General features: G+C 37.8%; 1 protein-coding gene across 4 annotated transcripts in view; it reads left to right on the forward strand.

The window, feature by feature from the left end:
- Positions 1–24750, forward strand: part of LOC113057248 (protein quaking) — a 122172-nt gene that overhangs the window by 33776 nt on the left and 63646 nt on the right. For all 4 annotated transcript variants that reach the window (XM_026224494.1, XM_026224495.1, XM_026224492.1 and 1 more), the window contains exons 2-3: positions 2182–2324; positions 23629–23745. In XM_026224494.1, the coding sequence (XP_026080279.1) occupies positions 2182–2324; positions 23629–23745 (260 nt within the window). The remainder of the gene's footprint in view (positions 1–2181; positions 2325–23628; positions 23746–24750) is intronic.

A 24750-nucleotide genomic window follows, 5' to 3' on the forward strand; every position in this document is an offset into this window, starting at 1 on the left:
TTCCTATCTGACTCACTGGCTCTCTCTCTCTCTCTCTCTCTCTCTCTCTCTCTCGTTCCTCATTCTTGTGTTTTTCCTCAGAAATAATAAAGGACGGTTTCAGAAAAGGACAGTTATTACTTACTTTATTAAGTGAAGGAAGGATCACATGTAATAACAGTGATTACCTGTTCTCCGTCTTCCCTCGTTCTCCTCCAATGTGTATTTTTTTTTCTTTTAAAATGCCTTCTTTCATTGTCGTTTAATGTGCAGAGATGACCTGCTTCGTATACAGCAGGTTGACGTCTGTGGTCCAACATATCACCTGTCACCGGAGCTTCCTTTATTATTAATCAGCAACAGCAGAAAGACTCTTCTGCTTCTGCGGCTCTTTATGGTTCATTGGAGAAAGAGCAAAGCTGGTTGCTGTGGAGAGGCAGTTCTCACCAGCACCTCCTGGCTAAATGGATATATATGTCTCCTGAGGTTATTCAGAAGGTAGTCATATCCTCTTAGAAAGATCTTTTGTGGTTTTACAGCTGTTCAAAGACAGAGAAGCTCTTTTAGCCCACGTCTGGTCACTTTCTTTCTTCTCTGTTCTTGCAGAGGTGTTCTCTGCTTGTCTTGTTGAAATGTACTAACTGTCCATCCTGAGCTGAGACTAATGTTGGCCAAACCGATGTCAGCCTGGAGTCTGGAGTCTCTTTATACTCTGGTTCTTTTGTGGATGGTGATCTAAAGCTAACGTCTGATTTAAGGCTGCATGATTTGGTCAAATATTGTGGTTTGAAGTGTTTAAATCTTATGTATTGCTACTGCTTAAAAATTATAGTTAAAGCAGTAGCTCTCATGTTCAACGTGGTGTGTGAAAACAACAATGTAGCACGTGACTTATCTCCATATCAAGTCGTGTTCTGCTCATGCTCTGCTGCTCGTTGAAACTGTTAGCTATACTTTGAAAGTGTTCTTACTTGAGCTCTTTAAAAAAAAAAAAAAACAGTTATTATAAAAGTTTTCATTTGTCTAATAATATTTTCATGTAATGTTTGTAATAGTATACGAAACAAACAAACAAAATAAATAAATAGTTTGAAAGTTGGATTTTTGGATTTTTAGCAAAAGCATAAATAGGATCAAAAATAGATCAAAACTGACAGTAAAGATTTCTGTTGTTGCAAAAAAGAGAGAGTAAAAGGATAATAAGTATTTGCATATATAACCAAATTCTTTGAAACTTTCTGTTAATCAAGGAGCCCTGAAGGAAACATTGAAAAAAAAATAATAATTTGAATGCAATATTAGAAATATTTCTGAAGGATCATGTGACACTGAAGACTGGAGCAATGATGCTGAAAATTCACCTTTACATCACAGAAATAAATTGCAACTTGAACTATATATAAAATATACAAATAATGCATTAAATATTAAATAAATATATAAATAAAACATATAAGTTGTTATGTATGTTATATTTTATGATATTTCATAATATTACAGTTTTTACTGCATTTTTACCCAATAAATGCAGCCTTAAAATAAATAAATAAATTGCAATGTACAATATACTAACTATTTCTTGTCATAAGTTTACTTTCACACAGTATTCTTACATTATCTGGTTAAACTTTTTATTTTGACAGAGGGGACTTTTATAATATTTTTCTTTTCTTTTTTTTTTTTACTGTGTTTCATTAGTTTTGTTTTATACTGTTACATTTGCAACAACTGCCCAAAATATTTGTGATGTGAAAATACTGTGAGCCTGAAGCGTTCAGTATTCACCATAAAATCTGTTCAAAAACAAAACTCTGCGACTGCTGAAAACATTGAATCATGAGGCACACATTGTGTATATTTAATGATTAATAATTGTAGTCTCAATCATGTACCTGTGCAGCCCTAAATTGTTTGATTATCATATTGTCAAACAACAAAACGTTAATCTAGCTTCATGCGCTACTCTATTAAACCACGTTGTGTGACTATAGATGCTGGAACATACTGAATGGTTCATTAGTTTTAAGAGCAGTGTTTAAGGAGCGTTTGCACTCTTCTACTGCCATATTAAAGCACATATAATCCATTGGTGAAGGAAATGTAGCAAATATCCTGTCACCATATCTGTAATCCTGTTCTAGCCCAGTCTGCATCCTGATTGATCTAGTTAACTCATGATGCTTGTGTTTCTCTTTATTTCAGAGATCAGCAGGGTACGAAAGGACATGTACAACGACACGTTAAACGGCAGCACGGAGAAGAGAAGCTCCGAGCTCCCGGAAGCCGTCGGCCCCATCGTTCAGCTCCAAGAGAAACTCTATGTGCCTGTTAAAGAATATCCTGACGTGAGTCTCAGACCTAAAACCCATTCACTCTGCAAATACGCTTAGAGCTCCATCAGAGGGTTTTAAATCATTTATGCCATTTTTGCGAGTACAGGTGGGTTTGTTTGTTTCATTAAATTAAAAATCCAATGACAAATGATTAAAAATGCATCCCGGGAACCTTTCAGTCACATGATCTAGGCTCGGGCAGCAGTTGAAGGTCAGTTAAAAAGGATTTCAATAAATGCCTGCATACACACGGGCTCTTTACTGAAGCTCTGTGAGTGAATGGAATAGTGAATAACTGTGTGCAGCTGCTCCGTATGGCCCTTATTTAATTATAGAGACATACAAGTCAATGTAATCTAGTTTTCCTTGCATTAGAACATGGGCCCACGTCCAGTATATTGATTTCATTAAGACGTACTGAAGGAGTGAGGTTGCACAAAGTGTTTGAGTCCATTTTATGAGTCCATTTAATTTATTGTGTTATTAAGCTGATGGTTTGTGGTCGACTGAGGCAGTATAAATTCGCTGTGCGTCTGAGCAAGTGTCACCATCAAGATTACATTTTTCATTTAAAACTTAATTTATTATTATGGGATAGTTCACCCGAAAGTTCAAATTCAGTCATTTGCTCACCCTCACGCCGCTCCGAACTTGTATGACCTTTCTATGTCCTGTTAAAATATATATTTCATGAAAAAGAAGTGTGATTCATAGTACTGAATGTGCACTTGTAGTGTACTTAACATCTTATAAGAATACATTTAAAAACTTTACTTGGAGATAATATAGAATTAATGAAATAAAAGAGCACTAAAAGAGAGTTTCCTAACACACTAACATAAGGTAAAAATGAAAGTTTTGTTTTAAAGTACATTTAATTATTATTATATATATATATATATATATATATATATATATATATATATATATATATATATATATATATATATATATATATATATATATATATATATAATTAATACATTAGGTGAATTTTAATAATCTTTTGTTGTGCTTTTAGAAGTGCACTTATTTTTTTTTATGTCTTATTTTCACATTACCAACATGCTAAAGCACATAAGTAAAGTACCTGATTATAACTTTAACTGTAGTGTGTTATTCAATATTACATTTAAAGTTAAATATTTTAAACTTAAATTGTGTAATTACAAATGTATTTAAATATATGACATACAGGTTTTAATAGAATATCATATAATTGAATATAATACTGTTTATAATATAGAACAGTGGATTTTAGTTTACTATACAGTAAATGATTGTTAGTACATTCAACAACAAAATGTAAAAATATTTCCCACACAAAAGAATTATGAAATTACACATAAATATGTAATTATGTCCAACATAAGTGGGTCAAAAAAGAACTCTAAAGATCAGCTAATTGCAATTAATATGAATTGTAACTATAATACATTTTCTTTTAGTTGCATTAAACATGCAATTAACCGTCTGAAAAACTGCATTCAGTTATTCTTTTAAAGTAAAGTATTTTTATTTTTAAAAGTATGTCAAAGTGTACATCTTTTTCACAAGATGTGGCAGGATATTATTAAAAAAAACACAGTTTACGTTACACAGAAGACTAAAAATGAGTGTATCCTACCTTCGTCGCATCTCTAGTAACAGGGTGACATTGAATTCCCCCTCACTCTTCCAGTTTGTGTTGAGTCAGAGCCGCTCAACCGCATCACCAACAACACGGTCGGTGGTTAACAAATCTTTCAAGCAATCGCCGTCAGATCCTGCTTGCCTAAGGCGCCCGGCCCTGGGGAACCGGTTGAGTTCCGAGCTGATTGATCCCAATTAACTTATTCCATCCCAGCTTGATTCCTGCACGGCCAGCACTAATTGAGTCTCTCCAGCAGGGGTGTAAATACTGTTTGGGACTAGAGTCCTCAATTTTGCTGAAGTTTTCTGGTTTGTGGGGCTGTTTATGCGCCTGTATTTCCCACGGGAGAGGGCTGCGATGTTAAACAACGCTGATGCAGTGTCGCTTGCATTTTTTATTTTGACTAATTCTAGCATTGTTAACATGGCTTGTTTGATCCATAAAATGCACACAATGAGAGCGAATAAGAGGATATTTGAAAGTCATCCAGGCTGCACCTCTGGCATGCTTGGCATTAATAATATTAATATTTAATTGTTTCTTGCGCATAATACTGGAACTTTATAAAAAGCTAATTTCATTTTATATTCAATTACAACTCCGGTTTTCAAGGGCATGATGCTTTCTGTCTGCAGTTGAAGCATTATGGGTAATTTAGCTCCTGCTCTTAAAAGTCTGAGAGTTAGCCAGCACTGCAGTAAAGGCTATCATGAGTGTGTGTGTGTGTGTGTGTGTGTGTAGTTCTGGCTGCCCTTCCTGGTCTGAAGGACACCCAGGATCATTATTAGTGAGTTTGGGTTCATTAGGAGGTGGAGGATGAGCAATAAAAGAGATGTCCTTAAATAGCCCTCAGTGTCAATGGAGCCCTTCATATCCATAGAGACTAGAACTCATATTATAGTAGCAAAAAATGATCTGAACAGGATTTTTGTTGTTGTTGTTTTGGTCAATGTAAAGTGTAATTTCTGCCCCGTTAGTGTCACTTAACAAAATTGCAAAAAATAATGACAGGTTGAAAAGGTTCTTTATTGGCATCCATGGTTCCATGAGGAATTTTTAACATTTATAGAACATTTTCACTGCAAAACTTCTGAAATAAGTTTCTTTAAATTATTAAAATTAAAAATCCGTTTCTTAGAAGAACTAAAACATTTTGTGGGGAGAACAAAATGGTTCTTCTATGGTATCATCTTTGGTCGCTTTCGCACCTCATAGCAGCAGAATCATTCCTAGAGAACCAATTTCCCTCTCTGGCCCTTTTCCTGGTTGCATTCACGGACAGCAGCATCTTTATTCATGGTATTTACAAAGATCAACATTAATAAAACATTGCTGTAAATGTACCAGAATTAGCCAAAGGCTATTTTAAATCAGTAGTCCCTGGACAAGATGTTGGGACAAGTCACCATAAAAGAAAATGTAATTAAAAGTACATACTAGAAAATTTCATAATTTCATAGTAGAAATCATACAGTATTGTATTAAAAACAATAGGATTAAATAAAGACAATGCAAGCGAGATCAATAATAGGATAGCTTGCAAATATAAAGTTATATTGTTATTAGTATATTGTCTAGATCTCTTATAGTTGTCGGAATAGTATTCCATTCTCGTGCAGCTTTGACAGAAAAAGCAGGATGACTAAAATTGCTTCATCTAAGCAGTATGATACAGTCCCCTCTTAGGCTACGTCCAAGCCAGAGCTTTTCCTATCCGATCTTATTTTTTTCCCTTGTCTCAAGAAATATCTGCGTCCACACGAAACCACAAAACCGACACAAATGAAGTAGTATGCATGCCAGACCAGCATGTGGCTCAGAGATACACTAAAAACGGAGAAGAAGACTTGGACTATGCGCATAAACCTTGCACGCGGTATGCAAACGAACATGGAACAATATGTTTATTAATCTGTGTTAATGTTAGATAATAAAAAGACAATCATTCAGTGTTTGTTCATTTTTTGGTTGATGTTACATGACGTAGCGGTGTCTGACTAGGGGCGAGATGTGGGCTGATGACATCATCGTTTCAGAAAATGTCGCCATCTATATGAAAACGCAAAAATTTAACACGCCAAAAAGCAAGAACTTCCGCCAAATGGTCTAGGAGCTAACAAAAGCAGCTATTGCAAAAAGATTGTTTTGGAAATTTGATATTTAAGAGTGGATTGGTCAGACAATCTAGATAGTCCCGCCTCCAAACTCATGCCATTGGTTGCTGTGTCAGGTTGGTTGTTTTGATAATAGTGTTAAAACTTTTCAGGTGAATCGACATATGAATGAGCTCTTTAAAATATTTAACCTTTACGGTTATTGTAGAGGGTCTCTGGGGAGCCAGTAATCTCTATATTTCCTCTGCTGAGGTCAGAACAGCCTGGATCTCTCTCAGCAGATGTCTGATGGAGAGGGGAATCATGTTAATTGCTGGAGACCCCCTCTGGACAATCATTAACTTTAAAACATTAGTCATTAAATATCACAGCTTCTCTTCAAAAGATGTCAATTATCATCCTCAAAAGGTTACTGTGCGAGTATGTGTATGTGTGCATGCAGGTAGAACTTGAGGTTCATCTGGGCCTAACAGAAGCTAAATGAATGACTAAGTTAATTGTGAAGCCATTCTTACATTTCTGCATTGAATTCTCAATGTATCCACAATGAATTTGCTGATCATTTAAAATTACGGGACATTGTGGTTTATCTAATTAGGTTTTCTGAACCATGTACTCTAATGTCCCAACTTGCACATTATGAGAGCATTCAGAGGTTTTTCATTAGCAAAAATGACATCAGAGTAAATTTGATTCCTTTTTTTTCTATGATTTATTTCAAACTCTCCATATCAGTGATTAAAGTTAAAATTCGGATTAAATTAACAACATCAAAAAGCATGTGATCACCTTATTTAGCCTCTTTGTGACATTTTTAAAATGCTAAAATATTTGAATACTTGAATAATTATTTTAGTTTTTAAATTTAAATGTTTTCAATCTCCTTAAATCTCATTTAAAATCTGTTTGATGGTTGCTTTGATTGGGGAAGAAAAAAAAAATACTTTAGAGCAAATATATGAATATCTAGGTATACTACTGTTAAAATGTTTGGGGTCATTATGTCGTTTGTTTTTCTTTACTAATACTGTTCATTAAGGAAATATTAAATTGATCAAAAGTAATAGTAAAGTAATATATATTGTTTAGATTATAACATTTAGATGTCTATTTTAAATAAATTATGTTCTTCTGAACTATCTATTAATTAAAGAAACCTGAAAATGTCATGGTATCCAGAAAAATATTAACTGTTTTCAAAAGTATTGATCAGAAATGATTATTGAACAGCAAATCAGCATATTAAAATGATTTTTGAAGGATCATGTGACACTGAAAACGAGTGATGGTAAAATGTCAGCTTTGCCTCAAAGGAATAAATTACATTTTAATTCCTTTAATTCCAAAGGAAAACAGTTATTTTCAATTTTAACAATATTGCACATTATCACTGTTTCAAATAAATGACGCCTTGGGGAACATAAGAGACTTATTTCAAGCATATTCTTATTTAAATAAAGAAAAAAAAAATAGAAATGCATTCATTTTAGCTTATTACCAAAAATGCAGCATGATTTACCCAGGAATCTGTTCTGCTCCCGTTTCATGAATGAGACCCAATGTGCGCACAAGCGTCCACACCATCCACCCCAGCAGGCTTAAAAATCTCTAATTATCTCGTCGCAGGCGGTCGCTGATATTTCCAGGTCAGGGGCAGGATGACATGATAGATTTATAGATGAGGTATAGGATGATGGGAAGAGCATGAAAGAGAGACTGAAGAAGATAAGCAGCCTGGGACGTGCGGCGGTGATGAATGTGAGGCTATGATGAGGTCGGGGAATCGGGGCAGAGGAACAGTGGCCTGCCCTGCCTGATAAAAGAGAGCGAACGGCCCCACACACACTCGTCTCCCAGACAGGCACGCAGCAGCATAGAAATTAATTTGCTCCTTCAAACTCGTGCTGTGTCGCCCCTCTCCCAGCAGCACGCACCCGTTCCGATTTGCTGAACAATGTTATTAGGCTGGGAAAGACAGCCGTCCTAGAAGAGCGCTGCTGCTGCTTGAGATGATTGTTGCCTTTCATTCGGAGGTACAAATCTACAGTTATTGTTGTGTGTGTGTGTTTGTGTGTGTGTGTGTGAGGGAGTTAATGTCAGGGAAAAGACACTGGGCCGTAGAGGAAGAGCGCTATAGAAATCCTCAGCTCTGGGTCTTGGTGGGGACAAAGCTTTTAATTGCAGAGCGTGGAGAGAACGAGAGAGTGAACCGCTGCTGTCATCTGTCATTTCTCCCAGTGTGTCCTTTTCTGGGTCAAGTTCGTCTACTGTCAGGATGAGCAACTATCAAAGGTTATTAATCATTATCCTCACGAGCTGAATGATTGATTCACCTTTCTTTAGCAAGTGTGAACAGTGGATTTGTATTAATCAACTGGTGTTTTGGGGATTTTTTTGTGTGGATTTATGAAGTGAGTGCTCCTAATATTCACACATGTGTCAAGTAACGTCTCGGTTACGTATGGTAACCCTCGTTCCCTGAAGGAGGGAACGGAGATGCCACGTCGGTGACCGATGAATATGGGATATCGCTTCGATAGACCAATCTACTTCGAGTGTAAACTAAATGAGCCAATGCACATTGGCATGCAATTATTGCATCCAGCTGCCGCCGATCACTGCGTGAGTATAAGAGGGCAGCAGGTGCAATGCATACCAGTTTTTCGCTGAGGAGCCGAGCCGGGAACCCGGCAGCTCAGCTGCGGTACAGCAACCATGGCGACGGGACGTGGCGTCTCCGTTCCCTCCTTCAGGGAACGAGGGTTACCATACGTAACCGAGACGTTCCCTTTCAGTTGGTCACTCTCGACGCCACGCCGGTGACCAACGAATATGGGATCCCTATCAAAGCGCCATGGGTGCTGCCCCTTCCAGTGCCCTGTGCGAGCCGCCTGCGCCCCTATTAGGTGTAGCCCAGGGCTCACTGAGTATAAGGAGAAATTTGAGGTGATTAAAACCCTCTTGGGAAGGCAGAAGTCTGCCGGGGAAACACAGGCTCTTAAGGCTATACCGTGGACTATACACATATGAGTACCTCTTAGGTCTCACTATGGAACCCAGCCTTCCACAGTTCTCACGGATTCATCATGAAGGCCTGGCGCCGGACGTTCCGCCGCGTCCAGCTGCCTAGGGTGATGGAGGATCTCAACAGGGTCTACAGTACGGACACTCTGGAGCAGTTTTAGCAAGCCGACACTAACCGGGGCCTCTCAGTGCCACTACCCCTTTGAGGTGAGAACACAGGAGGATACCGGCTCTACACGAAGGCTATAGAACCTAGCGAACATGTTAGGGGTCGCCCAGCCGGCAGCTCTACAAATATCTGTCAGCGAGGCACCACGAGCCAGCGCCCAGGAGGATGCAACACTTCTAGTTGAGTGAGCTCGCAACCTGAACGGGCAGGGCACATCCTGAGCCTGATAAGCCAGGGTTATAGCATCCACAATCCAGTGGGCCATCCTCTGCTTAGAGACGGCATTCCCCTTCTGCCGGCCTCCGTAACAGACAAAGAGCTGGTCTGAGGTCATGAAGCATTCCGTCCGGTCCAAGTAGCACCTTAATGATCGGACAGGACAAGTCAGCCGGCCTGAACTCTAGGCACGAATCGTCGACCGAAAATGCATGCAGGTCCCCTACCCTCTTGATGGAGGCCAGTGCAAGCTAGAGCACAGTTTTCAATGAAAGAAACTTTAGCTCAACTGAATGCAAAGGCTCGAATGGGCCCTGCTGTAGTGATTTAAGCACTAGAGACAGGTCCCAAGAGGGTATACAGGGGGGCCGGGATAGATTTAACCTCCTGGCCCCTCTAAGGAACCTGATGATGAGGTCATGCTTACCCAAAGACTTCCCATTCACGGGGTCATGGTACGCAGCAATAGCGGCAACCTGGACTTTGAGGGTGGAGGGAGACAGCCTTCGCTCCAACCCTTGCTGCAGAAAGGATAGCACGGCCGCAATCGGGCATCTTCGGGGGTCTTCTCGGCGAGAAGAACACCACTCAACGAACAGGTTCCACTTCAAGGCATAGGCGTGTCTCGTAGACGGTGCTCTTGCCGAAGTGATGGTGTTCACTACCTCTTGGGGTAGGTCACCTAGAACCTCCACGTCCCGTCCAGGGACCAAACATGGAGTTTCCAAAGGTCTGGACGCGGGTGCCAAATGGTGACCCGTCTCTGAGTCAGTAAATCCCTCCTCAGAGGAACCGGCCAAGGAGGGGCTGTCGAGAGGTGCACTAGTTCGGGGAACCAGGTCCGAGTAGGCCAATATGGCACTACTAGCAAGACTTGATCCTCGTCCTCCCGGACTTTGCACAATGTCTGTGCGAGAAGGCTCACTGGGGGAAACGCATACTTGTGAGCTCGTCTTGCACTTCCGGAAAGAAAGGCACTGGGGTGGGGCGCTGAGAATCAGCGCGCGCCACCCCGAGAAACCAATCATCCAGCCGCGAGGGCTCAGGACACAGTGGGGGATTCCACTCGAGCCCTACCCTCTCGGCGGCCCGGGAAAGCATAGCTGCCACTTCGGGACCCGGCTCAGGCTTTGTCACCATCCCAGAGGACGGTAGCGCAGCCAAACCGTGATCCGACAGCTCTCCCTCCGATGCTGAGATTAACATCTGGTCGGGGGGAGTCCCACTGGATACCGCTGGTACGCTCCTTGAAGAGGGCCCAGCGTGTTCCGTGGGTTGCTCCACTGGATCGGAGGTGCTAGAGGAGTGGTGGTCCCCAGAGGGTTGGTTTCCTGTTGGGTTTGCCACCACTGTGACCCTCAAACCACTCGCGCTACTGCCGGAAGTGGTTCTCGTCTGTCAGCTGCCAGAACGAGCCCCAGATCGCGGCCGCGGCATCGGGACTCCGCCCCCCTGAAGATAGCGGAGCCTGGTTTGCAGCTCCGAGATGGTCAGATTCCCGCAGTGAGAACTTGACTCATCCACGAAAGCCACCTCAGCGTGCCCCACGCCCAGACACGTGAGGCAGCGATCGTGACCATCACCCGTTGCTAGGTAACGACCGCACCCAGAAACGCACGGGTCAAATGGCATCCTTATAAGGACGATCCGTCGTCTTTACAAAGACACACCCGTGAAGCTCTTTCAGAGAAATTTGTTCTTTAGGAAATGCTCTTTTAGTGCTGAGGCGCACAGGGGGAATTGGCCGCTTGCAACATGACAGGGGTAGTGCAACCTGAAGTGTGCAATCCACTCGACACAGGAACGACCGCCGCTGAAGCGTCGTCTCGCCAACACACAAAGCTTCCGAGAGCATGCTAAACTCGTAGTTCACAGCAGACACTGTTGAGCAGAGCGATACTAACACTCGGCTCCGAAGCGAAAAGCTGGTATGCATTGCAACTGCTGCCCTCTTATACTCACGCAGTGATCAGCGGCAGCTGGATGCAATAATTGCATGCCAATGTGCATTGGCTCGTTTAGTTTACACTCGAAGTAGATTGGTCTATCGAAGCGATATCCCATATTCGTCGGTCACCGACGTGGCATCGAGAGTGACCGACTGAAAGGGAACCACAAGTGTAGAGAATCACAACCACTATATATATATCACTATCTGTTATAGTCTATATGTAGGTTTGAGTGCATTTATCTGAAATACAATGATAATACAAAACTTTATTGTAATTTAAAACTGTTTTTGTTTTTTATGTATATGTATATATTGTAATATGTAATTTATTCCTATGATGCAAAACTGAATTTCCAGCATCATTACTACGGTCTTCAGTGTCACATGATAATTCAGAAATATTTTTTATATGCTGATTTGGTGATTTCCTTTATTATAAATGTTGAAAACAGTTTATATATTTATATGATTTTTTGTAAAAAAAATAAAAAAAATAAAAAAATATTATCTTAATTTTTTTGCATATTTTCTTAGGATTTTTGATAAATAGAAAGTTCATAAAAACGCATTTGAATTAAAATACCAACATTTGATGACATTCATTAATTAGTTGCATCCTCCCTGAATAAAAATATGTGTATATTTTTCTAAAATGAAATGCCATTAAGTTTCATATTTATATAAAGTTAATGTTACGTTTTATATAAATCTGATTTAGTGTAAGTGTCCAGTCATTAAATATGTAAATGTGTTTTTTTTTTCTTTAAAAGTACATTAAAAACAGAAAATTGTTGACACATAGAGCTATTAAATGAATGTTAGTCTTTTAGCTCAGATAAAGAGGAATAATCTAATTGGAACTGTTTGTTCATTTTGAAATCAAATTTTTGAAATCTAACTTATGAAATCTCTTTTAATTGCAGATCTGAGTGTAGTTTGGGACATTAGACATTAGAGTGAAATTAATGGGGTCGTTTTGTAGATTTAAAGGACTTTGCTGTTCATTAATCACTGTCTTGGAAAAACAACTGAGATGTTCAAGTGATGTCATTTGCGATTTTTCTTTCCTGGTATGGCTAAAATCCCAAGATATTGTCTATGAATTTACTTTCATGGCAATTTTTGCTGTTTTTCCCCTCATATTTTGAAGTCTGTCTGCTTCTACGTGTCCTCTGGGTGTTTAACAATACATTATAGTCTCTCTTTCCTCGACCAGCGCTGTGCCACATTTTGAGATGCTGCTATTTTGGGAAGACTGTTGCGTTTAAACAGTGTGAGTGAGTTTTATGAGTGTGTTCTTGCAGCTGCGTGCTGCATGGGCAGCGTGTTCAGCACATGTGTGTGTGTGATCTGTGCTGTCAGGCAGGAGATCTGGCCGCCTGCCCTTCCTCTCTCCAGGTCTCATTGTTTTAATTCAATGGGTCTGATGGGATGGGCCCATAACTCAGAACTGAATGAGGGCTTAATGAAAGCAAAACTACTGGACGTTAAGTGGGGTATTGGCTGCTGTACCTGCAGCAGCTGGTGTGTGTTAATGTGACTTCATCTCCGTGTGAATGTGTGTGACTGACCTTACTTTGCAGTTTTGTAGTTTTGTGAATTACAGAAGTAAAATGTTTTAATGATTATGGGGTTTTAAAACATGGTTGGAAAACGAGGAATATTAAGGTTATCTGAGATTTGGAAATGAAAAAAAGTCTTCAGAATTATGAAACAGTCTTGATTTTGATCCTTAAAATTCACTTTAATTGGTCAAACTTGAATAGTAAATATAATTTTTTTCTATTTAAACTACTGTTCAAAGTTTGGATTTGGGAAGAGTTTTTTTTTTTAATTATTATTATTATCTGTTGTTGTTTTAAAGAAGTCTGTTGTGCTCACCAAGGCTGCATTTATTTAATCAGAAATACAGTAAAAAAAATAAATATATATATATATTAAATAAGTGTTTTCTATATGAATATATTTTAAAATGTAATTTATTAGTGTGATGCAAAGCTGAATTTTCAGCATCATTCCTCCAGTCTTCAGAGTCACATGATCCTTCAAAAATCATTCTAATATGATGCTTTGCTACTTATTAATTATTTGATCTTATTATCATTATTTTTGTGGAAACGGTGGTACATTTTTCAGGATTATTTGATAAATAGAAAGATCAAAAGAACAGCAATTATTCTAAATAGAATGTTTTTGTAACATTATGATAGTCTTTAGTGTCATTTTTTGATTACTTGAATGTGTCCAGAAGTATGAATTAAACATTTGAATTATAAATTTAATATACACAATGTTCAACTGGTTAAAAATCATTTTATTTGGAAAATAATTTGGACCTTTTGTACTGGTACTTCTCAATAATAATAATAAATAAAATAAAAATTCCCAAATGCTTCTTAAATAAATCTAATTATCGAATTTTTCAATTATATATATATATATATATATATATATATATTATCATTATATACAGTTATAATGACTTAATTATCATAATAAATAAATCAAATATTTCTAATCCAAATGAAAATTCACCTTCTCTCAGTTGTCCTCAGCCTGTATATTTTAAAATAATTATTAACCAAACCGAATTCCTATCAAAGCAAATATTTATCGCCTACTGTGAATTTGTTCTGATTCTGGGTGTCTGCTGAAAGTGGGCAGTGGGGTTTAAGGTTATAGATCCAGTGTCTACGTAACCCTTTAAACCAGGCACTCATACACACTGACGGCTCTGCCCGCGGTGGGTGTGTGAGGCTTCTCATTACTCTGGTGATAATAAACAATAACACGCACACAGGGGAGAGGTGCAGCGGCGTTCCGGATCACCTCGCAGCTAATGAAGGTTAATTAGGGATCATTAGGACATGATGAGCGCTCGCAACAGGACCACAGCCCTCTGCTTTACGCCTGCCATCCACCTCGATTCTTCCTCTCCGGCTGTCACTTCTGATGGACTCCTGAACCACTGCAGTTACAAGATTTCATCAGTGCGTTAATATACAGTATGACATACAGGGTCAGTGTTTCCCCGCAAACCACAAATATATTCCTTTTAACTCCGATGATACTAAATATCATTATTAAACTGGACATGGATTTAAGTAGTGTGCTTTACTGTTAGAAAGAGCAGTACTTTTTGGGCCCAATAAATCTCATCAGCACCAAAGTTTGGGCCTCTGGTGTTTCTTCCTTTGACTTCAAGCTCCATATTCTCATTGTGCATTACTATATGAGTAATGAGTAAAAAAAATGATGAAAAACAGTCTCATCAAGTTGCTATAATGAGACACCTGAGCATGTTTTGTCTTTCTTATGTTTTGACAGTTCTGAGCCAATCGTATAGGAACTTTTCCAGAGAAAGACCTTACGGCAAATTTATTTATAAATTAAACCCAGGTGGGAGCGTTTAACGAATGTATAATAATCTACAAAGACAACCATCAGAGGACTGTTTCAGCAAAAACACCTGTTACTCACAGCGTGAATGATTATTAGTCTGTAAAACACTGTAAAGATTGTTATACTCTTTCAACACTGCAGGGTTGAGTTGCATCAGCCGTTCGTAAGTTGTTTGCTTAAATTGGAACATAAAGTCCACACTAGATTCCTAATAACTACAGGCTGGTGTGTAACTTATCAGGCCTTCCTGTGGCTCAAACAGTTGAGCATGCCATTAGCAATGCCAAAGTCATAGGTGCAATTCCCAGATAATGTAAAAAAAACTTGAAATTAGCTTAAGTTGCTTTGGATAAAAGCGTCAGCATTCAGATCTCCTTTAATGCTGGTAGCAATGCAGCGTCTACGTTATTTGGACTGTGCTTCCGTAAACCCAGCGCACACACATAACGGAGTGAAATTAGACAACCACAAGGGAATCGGCCAATCAATACCACTCATGGATCATCAGCACAGGAAGCTGTGATAAAACATTTGAGATCAAGTGTTGTAGATATGGAGGCATGCACGCGGTTAGACTTTTCTTCCGCGAGTCCCCCACCTCTCGGAGGAGAGATGCGCTCTCCTTCCCCTCCCCTTGTCCTGCACAATAATGAAAACAAAAGACATCCTGCAGCAGGGAATCAGAGCGCAGTGCTATTAGAAGCCATGCAATAATTAATTTGCCTATTACCAGAGCCGACTCGTTTATCTTCATAAGATAATGCCATCACTCCCAGTCTCTGGCAGACTCACATGCGCTCTGTCTTAAACGGCCCTAATTACGTCCCCGCTGCCTATTTTATTGTAGTTGATGGAAAACACACTTAATCTCCACTGTGCAGAATGAGTAAATAGACCCCGGCCTCGAACAGCAGATATTAGAGATTCCATTAAAGCCCGGTGCTTTTTTATGTGGCTTTTGTTTCGGGTGCCAGAGCACTAAAGAGCTGAGGTAAGGTGTACGCTGATGAGGCAGATAAGTCAAGCTGTCTTTATCCGTTGCTTTTGCACACAGTTCCTGATAGAGGGAACTTTGTAGCTGCAAAAGCCCAATGATATGATTACGTCTACCAGTCAAGATACAATTTATGAATGCATGAAACTATCAGTCAGTTTATAATGGTTTAAAGTCTAGAAATGGCATGGGCTCTGGCCTGTTGTAGAGGTTTGGGCTACGCTAGAGGAGGTTTTTCGCTCTTTCTCAAGAGACTTCATGGAGTTCTCAGTTTCAAGTGTCAACTTTGTCACAGATGTTACTGTTTCCCTTCAGCAGACATAAAATGAATGAAACTATTGACAGAAAATAGAACTGTCAAATGAATGGTGCAGATTTGGATGATAAAAGTAGGAGTTCATAATTAAATCTCTGACTTTTAATTGCAGGAAATTTGTGCAGAGTTTGATAAACTCTATATAAGACATATTGGAGAATAATGTTGTTGTTGTTGGTTTTTTACAAGAAATAAAGTATCTGATTCAGCTATAGATTTCATCTCACTGACTTCTTTGAAGGTCTTCTAAAGGAAATGTTTCAATTTTCAATGACATTCTATAAAATATCACTATTGTGCTCTAATGTTGTCAAAAGACCTGGTACCGGTGGTACCGAGTACCCGCTCAACCCAGTTCTTGACGCATACAGCGCTATGATTTCCACGAAGCAGAAAACAAAACAAAATCCAGTCATGAAAATGAAACTTGGACAGTCACAGAATTTGTCAAAGTTAGCATAAATTAACCAAATCAAACCTCCATATGAACCAGTATCTGTAAATGTTAAGCCGCAAAAGTTGGTTGAAAAGTAGGAGACACTGCATGTTCTGCGCGTCTCTGTGTGAATGAATGAATGGTTTGTTTACTACGTAGACTGTAGCGTGTGACGCTTGGAGTAATTTCAGCATCTGCCGTCTCAATAAGGACATAAATATATAAACAATATCACCAGAACTGTGATATTGTAAAACCAGTGTCAAAAAAAATAAAAAAATTTCATTTACATTTTTACAAAAAAGCCTTGTGCTAGAAATATTTCTATTATTTAGTAGAATGTATGAGATACTGCTACCACTGTTGAAAAAATTTATAGAACTTTATTAAAGCAAATCATACAATATTTCTTCCATGTTTACAATTTAATAGCAAATCCCCTTTATTTACCAAAAAATAAAATTTTTACATTTCATTAATTAAAAGATTAATTAAACTAAATTTGGTTGAAATTTGTTTACTGTTTTTCATAATTATATTACTTGTAGAAAAACTTTAAACACCATTGTAAATAAGTATAAAGAATGGCATTGTTTGTTTGTTTTTTAATTAGCATAATTTTGTGTTTTGCTTTGGTACCGAAATTGATACAGAGAACCGTGTATTTTCACTGGTATCGGTACCGAATACTGACATTTTGGAACAGTGACAACACTATTGTGCTCTATAAGGGATAGTTCTCTGAAACATATGAAAAAAGAGAAGAGAATCAGTATGGAAGAATCATAAAACTATCCCATATGACTTATGAGCTGTATTGTAAGGCTTCTGACGCCTCGATTTGTTTGAGGAACAGACCACAATTTAAGCAGCTATTCTCTAAAAATCATTGTAATTGTCAAAAGTCATTCAAGAATGAATGCCAGTTGTATACACTTATCCTTTTAACCCAAGACAGACTGTCCCTGTCATAAGCGTAGTGCATTTTGCGTTCCCAAAGATGGTCACCAAACAGATTGTCTTCGGCCCTGTGGTCCAGCATGTGCTGAGAAGGGTTATGTGGGAAGAGAATTTTGACCATGACCTAACTGAGGATGCAGCTGACACCCTGCTCACTCAACAGACCCACAGAAATGGTTTAATGGACACGACAACACTCTTAAAGATTGAGCCTCCAGAAGGGGGTTTTCACAGTGATGTCAATGAAGAAACGTGTCGGGCTCTCGAGAATCTTTCAGTGAACACTTCCTAAAAGAGCCATTTTAATGATCTAAGGGATTTTTTTTTTTCATTATAAGAAAACCATAAACATTTCCATGGATGGAACCATCAATGTAAAAAAAAGAACTTTGATTTTTAAGAGTGTAGACTAATATTTAGAAGATATAGTCACCAGAAGGGGGTTTTCACAGTGATACCACAGAACACTTTTAAAAGATAACAATGGTTCAATGAAGAACATTTAACATCTCTAAAATCTTTCCATTGGACAAATGATTCTTTATAATGGAAAAAGGGACTTTTGATAAAATCTTCTTCACACCAGGAAAATAATAGAAAAGAAGAACTGATCACTTAAAGCTGCATTAGGTAACTTTTGTAAAAATATATTTTTTACATATTTGTTAAACCTGTCATTATGTCCTGACAGTAGAATATGAGACAGATAATTTGTGAAAAAATCAAGCTCCTCTGGCTCCTCCCAGTGCTCCTATTGCCATTTGCAGAAATTCATCCGCTCCCGGTAAGAAACAACCAATCAGAGCTGCGGTCCGTAACTTTGTTTGTGTTCAAAATGTAGAAAAATGCATATAATAAGCGAGTACACCATGAATCCATTTTCCAAACCTTGTTTTTGGCTTGTCCTGAATCACTAGGGTGCACCTATAATAAGTGTTTATATTCGGACTATTTTAGATTGCTTCGGGGGTACCGCGGCGGAGTAACCCAGTACCTTTGTGATTCTTCATAGACATAAACAGAGAGAAGTAGTTCCGGCTACGATGTTCTTCCGCAAGACGCAAGCAGTTCTGTTTATTAACCGCTAGAGCGTCAAAAGTTCCCTACCGCAGCTTTAAAGGTTTTTTGAGGAACCAAAAATAGTTCTTTAATAATTCTTCAACTTTTTGAACCTTTATGGGTTCTTCAAATAACCTTCAGTGAACAAATCTTAAAAGAGTGAAGAACATTTTAATAATATAACGAACCTTTAGTGCGATGTAAGGCTCCATGGATTTTAAAGGTTCTTGGTGGAACCATTGATGTCAATAAAGAAGCTTTGTTTTTAAGAGTGCGCACTAATATACTTGAGTTGGTTCACAGTGGCCCATGCGTCTTCACTTCTGCGCAGCATCCTCCCACACAAACAGACACATCTCACACTAACCTATTCACGCAAGCAAATATGTTCCACCCATCGGCCTCCATCCATTGCCCTGGCATCACCTGACAGCGAGGAAGATGAAAAATTAATTCCTCTTTTCTTGTCGTCACTCTCTACGAGAACACACCTAGACACTCGCACAGCCCTCTTCACACACTCGCATGCAGACATTCATCAAAGCATCAAAGGAAGTTTGTGAGACGCGCAGCAGGAGGAGGCCCACACAAAAGGCACAGGTACAAGAGAGCGAGATTGTGTGTGTTTGATAGGAGAGCTTTGGGTGACAGCCGGTGAGTTGAGAGGTGGGGAAGTGTTGCATCCATTCAGGTCGGCGAGACGATGCTGTCACTTACGCTACTGGTGTACTGTGTGTGGGAGAATACGTGGAGTCTGTGTGTGGCGGCTTCACTTCCTGCTTTTTGTCTTTTTTGGGAGACAGACTAATGGGATATATATCAGCAATGTTGGTGAAATGGGAGTTTAAGCTTTCAGAATCAAATGTTTTTGTATTCTTAAATCGTTTTTGTCCTGCAGTCAAAATGAAATCTAAATTGACCCCATTTACTTTCTTAATAAATGTCCCTGATCTTATTCAGGGTGATTCATCAGTATTCGTCCATTTTATTTTGCCTTTTATATTTATTTATTTGAGCAAATAACATTATTAAAATCAACACCCTTTTCACCCTGAAGAAATTTCAGGTCCATCTTACATTATTACATTTTTTTTTTCACTAAATATAGATCACACACAAAAAAAAGGGTTTGATGCAAAATTCATCTTCTTGAATTGATTACTTATAAACCTAGTTTATGTTTCAATTTTTTTTAATTTTAAATAATGTTAATTGTTTAGTTTTTTTAAGTATTTTGCTCACCAAGGCTGTATTTATTTGATACAAAAAATAATTATATATTGTGAAATATTATTTAAATGAAAAATAACAGTTTTCTATTTGAATATACGAAATAGTCGAAAATAAAAAGTCACACACTCTAATATTTCTTTGGACCGCCTTTAGCTTTGATTACAGCACATATTTCTCCGTGGCATCAGTTGCGTTGGTTTTTTTTCTCTTGTATTGCTATCTTTGACTCAAATTGAAAGAATAAAGTTTTTAATTTATATTGCGAATACTTTTTAATGTCATCTTTATGAATAACTTCGTAAAAGATGATATATTGATTTTAATGGTTATCCACTGATGAACCCATTGAATTCATTACTAAAATATTTAGAAGACGAGGCGTTTTATGAGATTTTGTAGTTGCATATTTACTTCAAGCTCAAATCACTATATGTGAAGGACACTGCAGTACATTTTTCCCATCGGGGGATTCTCGCCAGCATCTCTGAATCCCAGAAGCAGAGTAAAGGCGAGTTTTTTCAGATCTGTCCATATGTGTCTGTGTTCAAGTGCTCTCACCGGGCCTGAGCGTCACATAATCCAGACGGAGAGCGGAGGTCATCCGACCGTCTGTGAGCCGCTACGGAGAGCTGTGTGTGTAATCCCGCCAGATGTGTGAATACAGCAGGGAGACCGCCGACATATAATTTGCGCCTGCTGCTTTCTGAGTGAAGCCGTTCCTTCTGGAGTCTCTTGCACTGATTACTCAATCTCCAAGGGCACCTTGGAAATTCGCCTGTGCAGGCCTAAAGAAAAGACTTTGATTTGATATACCGAGCAGTTTTCCATCACGTAGCGATAGTGGCTCTGAGCATACATGACCTTTGAGATGGCTTGGCTTCCGAAAGGGCTTGTTATTTCCATTGGTGCTTCAAGAGGGCTCATATTTACTGTATATAAATATCAATTATCCTTTAAGGAGTATAAATCTTTCTCCTTTTTTTTTAGTGGAATACATATATTTATATGTGGCCCATTTATTCAGTTTTTTAAGACTAAATAAAAGTTAATAAAACCTTGGTTTGACTGTGCATGCAAGAAAACATTAAATATTTTATAAACTAATTGCATTGCATGCACATTAATAGGTGATTATCCCTGATCATTTTAATTATATTCATACAATAAGGGTATATATGCAATATATGCAAACCATCAGTGGAAATGTGTTAATCTTGACTGTGTGATGCTCTTAGACATTGGACACTTTCATTCAAAAATGATTTATTAGCATGTAAAAAGTGCCATATGTATATTGCAATAGGTTTACTAATAATAAAAAGGTGCATTGATAGTCACCTTTTTTATGTACATGCAGAAATAAACACAAACTTTTATTTGAAGGGTGAATGCACACGCATACAAATGTAATGCACGCCCTTGTGCTTTGTGCCTCCAAGGAAAAATTTAATTGCTTCTTTTCATTCATATCCACAAGGCTCCTGGACAGGGATGAAGGGTGCCAGAATAAAAAATAAAAGCTGCACAAACACATACTCAGTGACTGTGTTTTACCAGTAGTCGATTATGCATGGAGTCATTCATGTGAAAAGAGCGTAGTGTCGGAATACCAAACACACTGATAAAGCAGACCCCGAAGGCTTATTGATTAGAGCAGGAGGCCTGTAGTGTAAAATGGGATTTCACAGAATGCAAGGCTGCAAAACAAACCGCTGCTGCACGTCACACTGACTGGATTAGAATGGAGTTCCCTAAATGAGAGAAAGAAATGCAGCATGCCAACTTCCTGAAAAAATAAAGATACAAATAGATCACATGACTCTACAGTTTCACACAATGCACAAGATTATGCAGAAATAATTGTGGTCTGGGGTTAATGAGTTGCATGTTAAATAATCTGAAGTAACAGGTCAAATATTGTATTTTATTTTTTATTTTTTTTTAACTACACTACACCAGTCAAACGTTTTTGGACAGTAAGATTTTTTATGTTTTTTAAATAAGTCTCTTCTGTTCACCAAGCCTGCATTTATTTGATCCAAAATACAATAAAAGCAGTAATATTGGGAAATATTTTTACAATTTGAAATACATTAACTGCTTTCTATTTGAAAATATTTTAAACTTTATATTCATCCAAGAAACCTGAAAAAATAAATCTACTCAGGTGTCTAGACGTAGTTGTGTTCACACACTACCAACACACATTTACTGTACTGTATGTACAAGCAATATGTGAAAGTGAATTTTGCATAACAGGTCCCTTTTAATGCGCTTACTGTACTGACATATGCAATGAATTACTTTGAAAAGTCAATCAGTATTTTTTTAAGAACTTTTATTCAGCAATTATGCACTGAATCCCTGAGACATCTATAATGTTACAGGACATTTCGGTTTCCTATAAATGCTGTTCTTTGCGTCACTGGGATAAATGACATTATAAAATGTATTCAAATAGAAAATGGTTAACATTATTACTGCCTTTTACTATATTTTTGGCATTTATTTGTTACATTAAAAAAAAGTATGAGACATACTTGACACACATTCAGAGTTGGTCTGATATTATAACTGTAACACAAACTAACCCACACTTGCCGGCCAGTTCTCCAGCATGACCCTTTGACCGACAGCTTTCAGGTCAGTGCTGATGTACCTGATCGATTCGGTGAACAGTTGCCGGCTCTTATCTTGTCAGTGAAGGCCCAGAGGAGGCGATCTGGGAGGCTGTTGAGTCCCAGCTGATGAGCTTCACGATAGCACTTAGGCAGCCTGCTTTAATAAAGTATGTCCCAGCGAATGTCAGTCACCCTCTTTAAAACATCTCGCACATCTGTGATCACTTTTAAACTTAGCCAGGGTCAAAAATGCCACAATGTTAATGTGGGGCCAAAAGTATCAGCCTGTTGCAGTATCTGTATTCACAGTTTTAGAAGCAAGTGATGTTTTATGTGTAATAAATTGAAATGGTTTTTGAAGAATTATTGAAATATGCTTATATATATATATATATATATATATATATATATATATATATATATATATATATATATATATATATATACTTACCAATTTTTTACAAACCCAAGAACAATGCATAAACGTTTCAATAACCCTGAGTAAACAGATGCGTTTTCGATTGCATTTTGAATGTGGATGATATACAGTTTCACTGAGACCCTGTAGAAGGGATTTCCAGTTTGTACTGTAGGGGTCAAGACACTGAAAGACCCTCCATCCGATGAAGAACAGTCCTCTCTCTGTAAAAAGCTATAAAACTGTAACTGCGGTGATAACAAAACCGTATTTATCCCTTAAGGGTGCTTATTAGTACCTGAAAGGTACATATCACTACCTAAATTATGTATATTAGTACCTAAATTGTACATTTTAGTGCTTTTTGTAAGATCACTGCCCCATTGACAGCTTTTGTACCATAAACTGTCTCCAGAAGGCCTAAGAGTAGAAAGCAGGAGAATGAGGATGAATCAGATCAGCTAAATATTGTGGTGCAGGCTTAAAAATGGTAATTATAATTCTTGTGCTGCGTGTGATAAGCATCCAGGTAGGAGCCTGTGTGTGTGTGTGTGTGTTAGGAATTAGGAATTATATTAAAATGGTTTCAAACTTAAGAATATTATGTATATTGCCCCCTGCATAATAATGTTTCACTATAGAGAAGAAATTCAAAAGTAAACACGAAATGTAAATTTGTTAGTGTTTTTGACTTGTCAAATGTCAAATCCTTTATGGCTCCATCAGGACGCAGATGCAGTGAGTGAGATGTGTTTGTTTGTGTGTTGCAGTTTAATTTTGTGGGCCGGATCTTGGGTCCGCGGGGGCTCACGGCCAAACAGCTGGAGGCAGAGACAGGATGTAAGATCATGGTGAGAGGGAAAGGCTCCATGAGGGACAAAAAGAAGGTAAGAGCTACAAACACACACATGTACAAACATTCCCTAACACATACTTACACTCTTATAATAAACACACATGTACATAGAGATAGAGAGTGTCATTTGTGTAACATTTTATAAGTATACAGTAAAAAAGCACTTATACTGTAGGTTCAAATCAGGTTCGAGGTCACAATTATCCTGAATTAACCCTTAAATCATTTGCTAACCATTAGTTTAAAGTTCATTCAAAACTTTAGTCTCTTGTTAATACCTTAATATATACAAATAGTGATTTTTCAGTTGTAAAGTCATTGTTTATGGTTATTACGAGAAAATATTGAAAAGGCACTTTAGATTAGGTCATTAATTTAATTAAGTGTTTCTAACTTTTACTTGATATTTGTTCAATTAATTCATAGTAAGTTTCCCAAAAATATTTGTAAAAACATTAATCGTAAATGTGAAGAAAATGTACTTAATAAATAAATAAACATTTAATTACTTAATAACTTTTTCATGTTTTCATGAACCATAGATATATTTCAGATACCTTAATCCTCATCCTAATCCTAAATAGAACCAGTTAAAAAAAAAAAGTAAATATTTATATATTTATATATGTTGCAGTTGTTTACCTGTTTTAATTTCATTGTATGATTGTGTCACTTACAGAATCACAGTCTTTATTTCTCAGCAGAGACAATAACATGATGTTGTTCCTTTTGTGGAATGGAATACTATTGTATAAATATGTTATTTTCCACTACAGAAAAAAAGTCATGATATTCTGCTTTTAGTTTTTTAGTTTTTATTGACTTCTCTTACGTTTACGTTGGTCAGGCTATCAGTTTATAATTTAAACCATGTAGCACTGCAGTTCCAGAACATCATGTTAATTGATGAGTGTTCATTTTGGACTCTGGAGACACATAACACGTGCATGAACAATCATGACAAACTCACGATCACACCAGATGGAGGAATCTGATTGGCTAGATTCGTCTTCACACATCCATATGCTTTAACATA

This window comes from Carassius auratus, chromosome 38 (genome assembly GCF_003368295.1).
Source record: "Carassius auratus strain Wakin chromosome 38, ASM336829v1, whole genome shotgun sequence".
In the NCBI taxonomy this organism is placed as follows: Eukaryota; Metazoa; Chordata; class Actinopteri; order Cypriniformes; family Cyprinidae; genus Carassius; species Carassius auratus.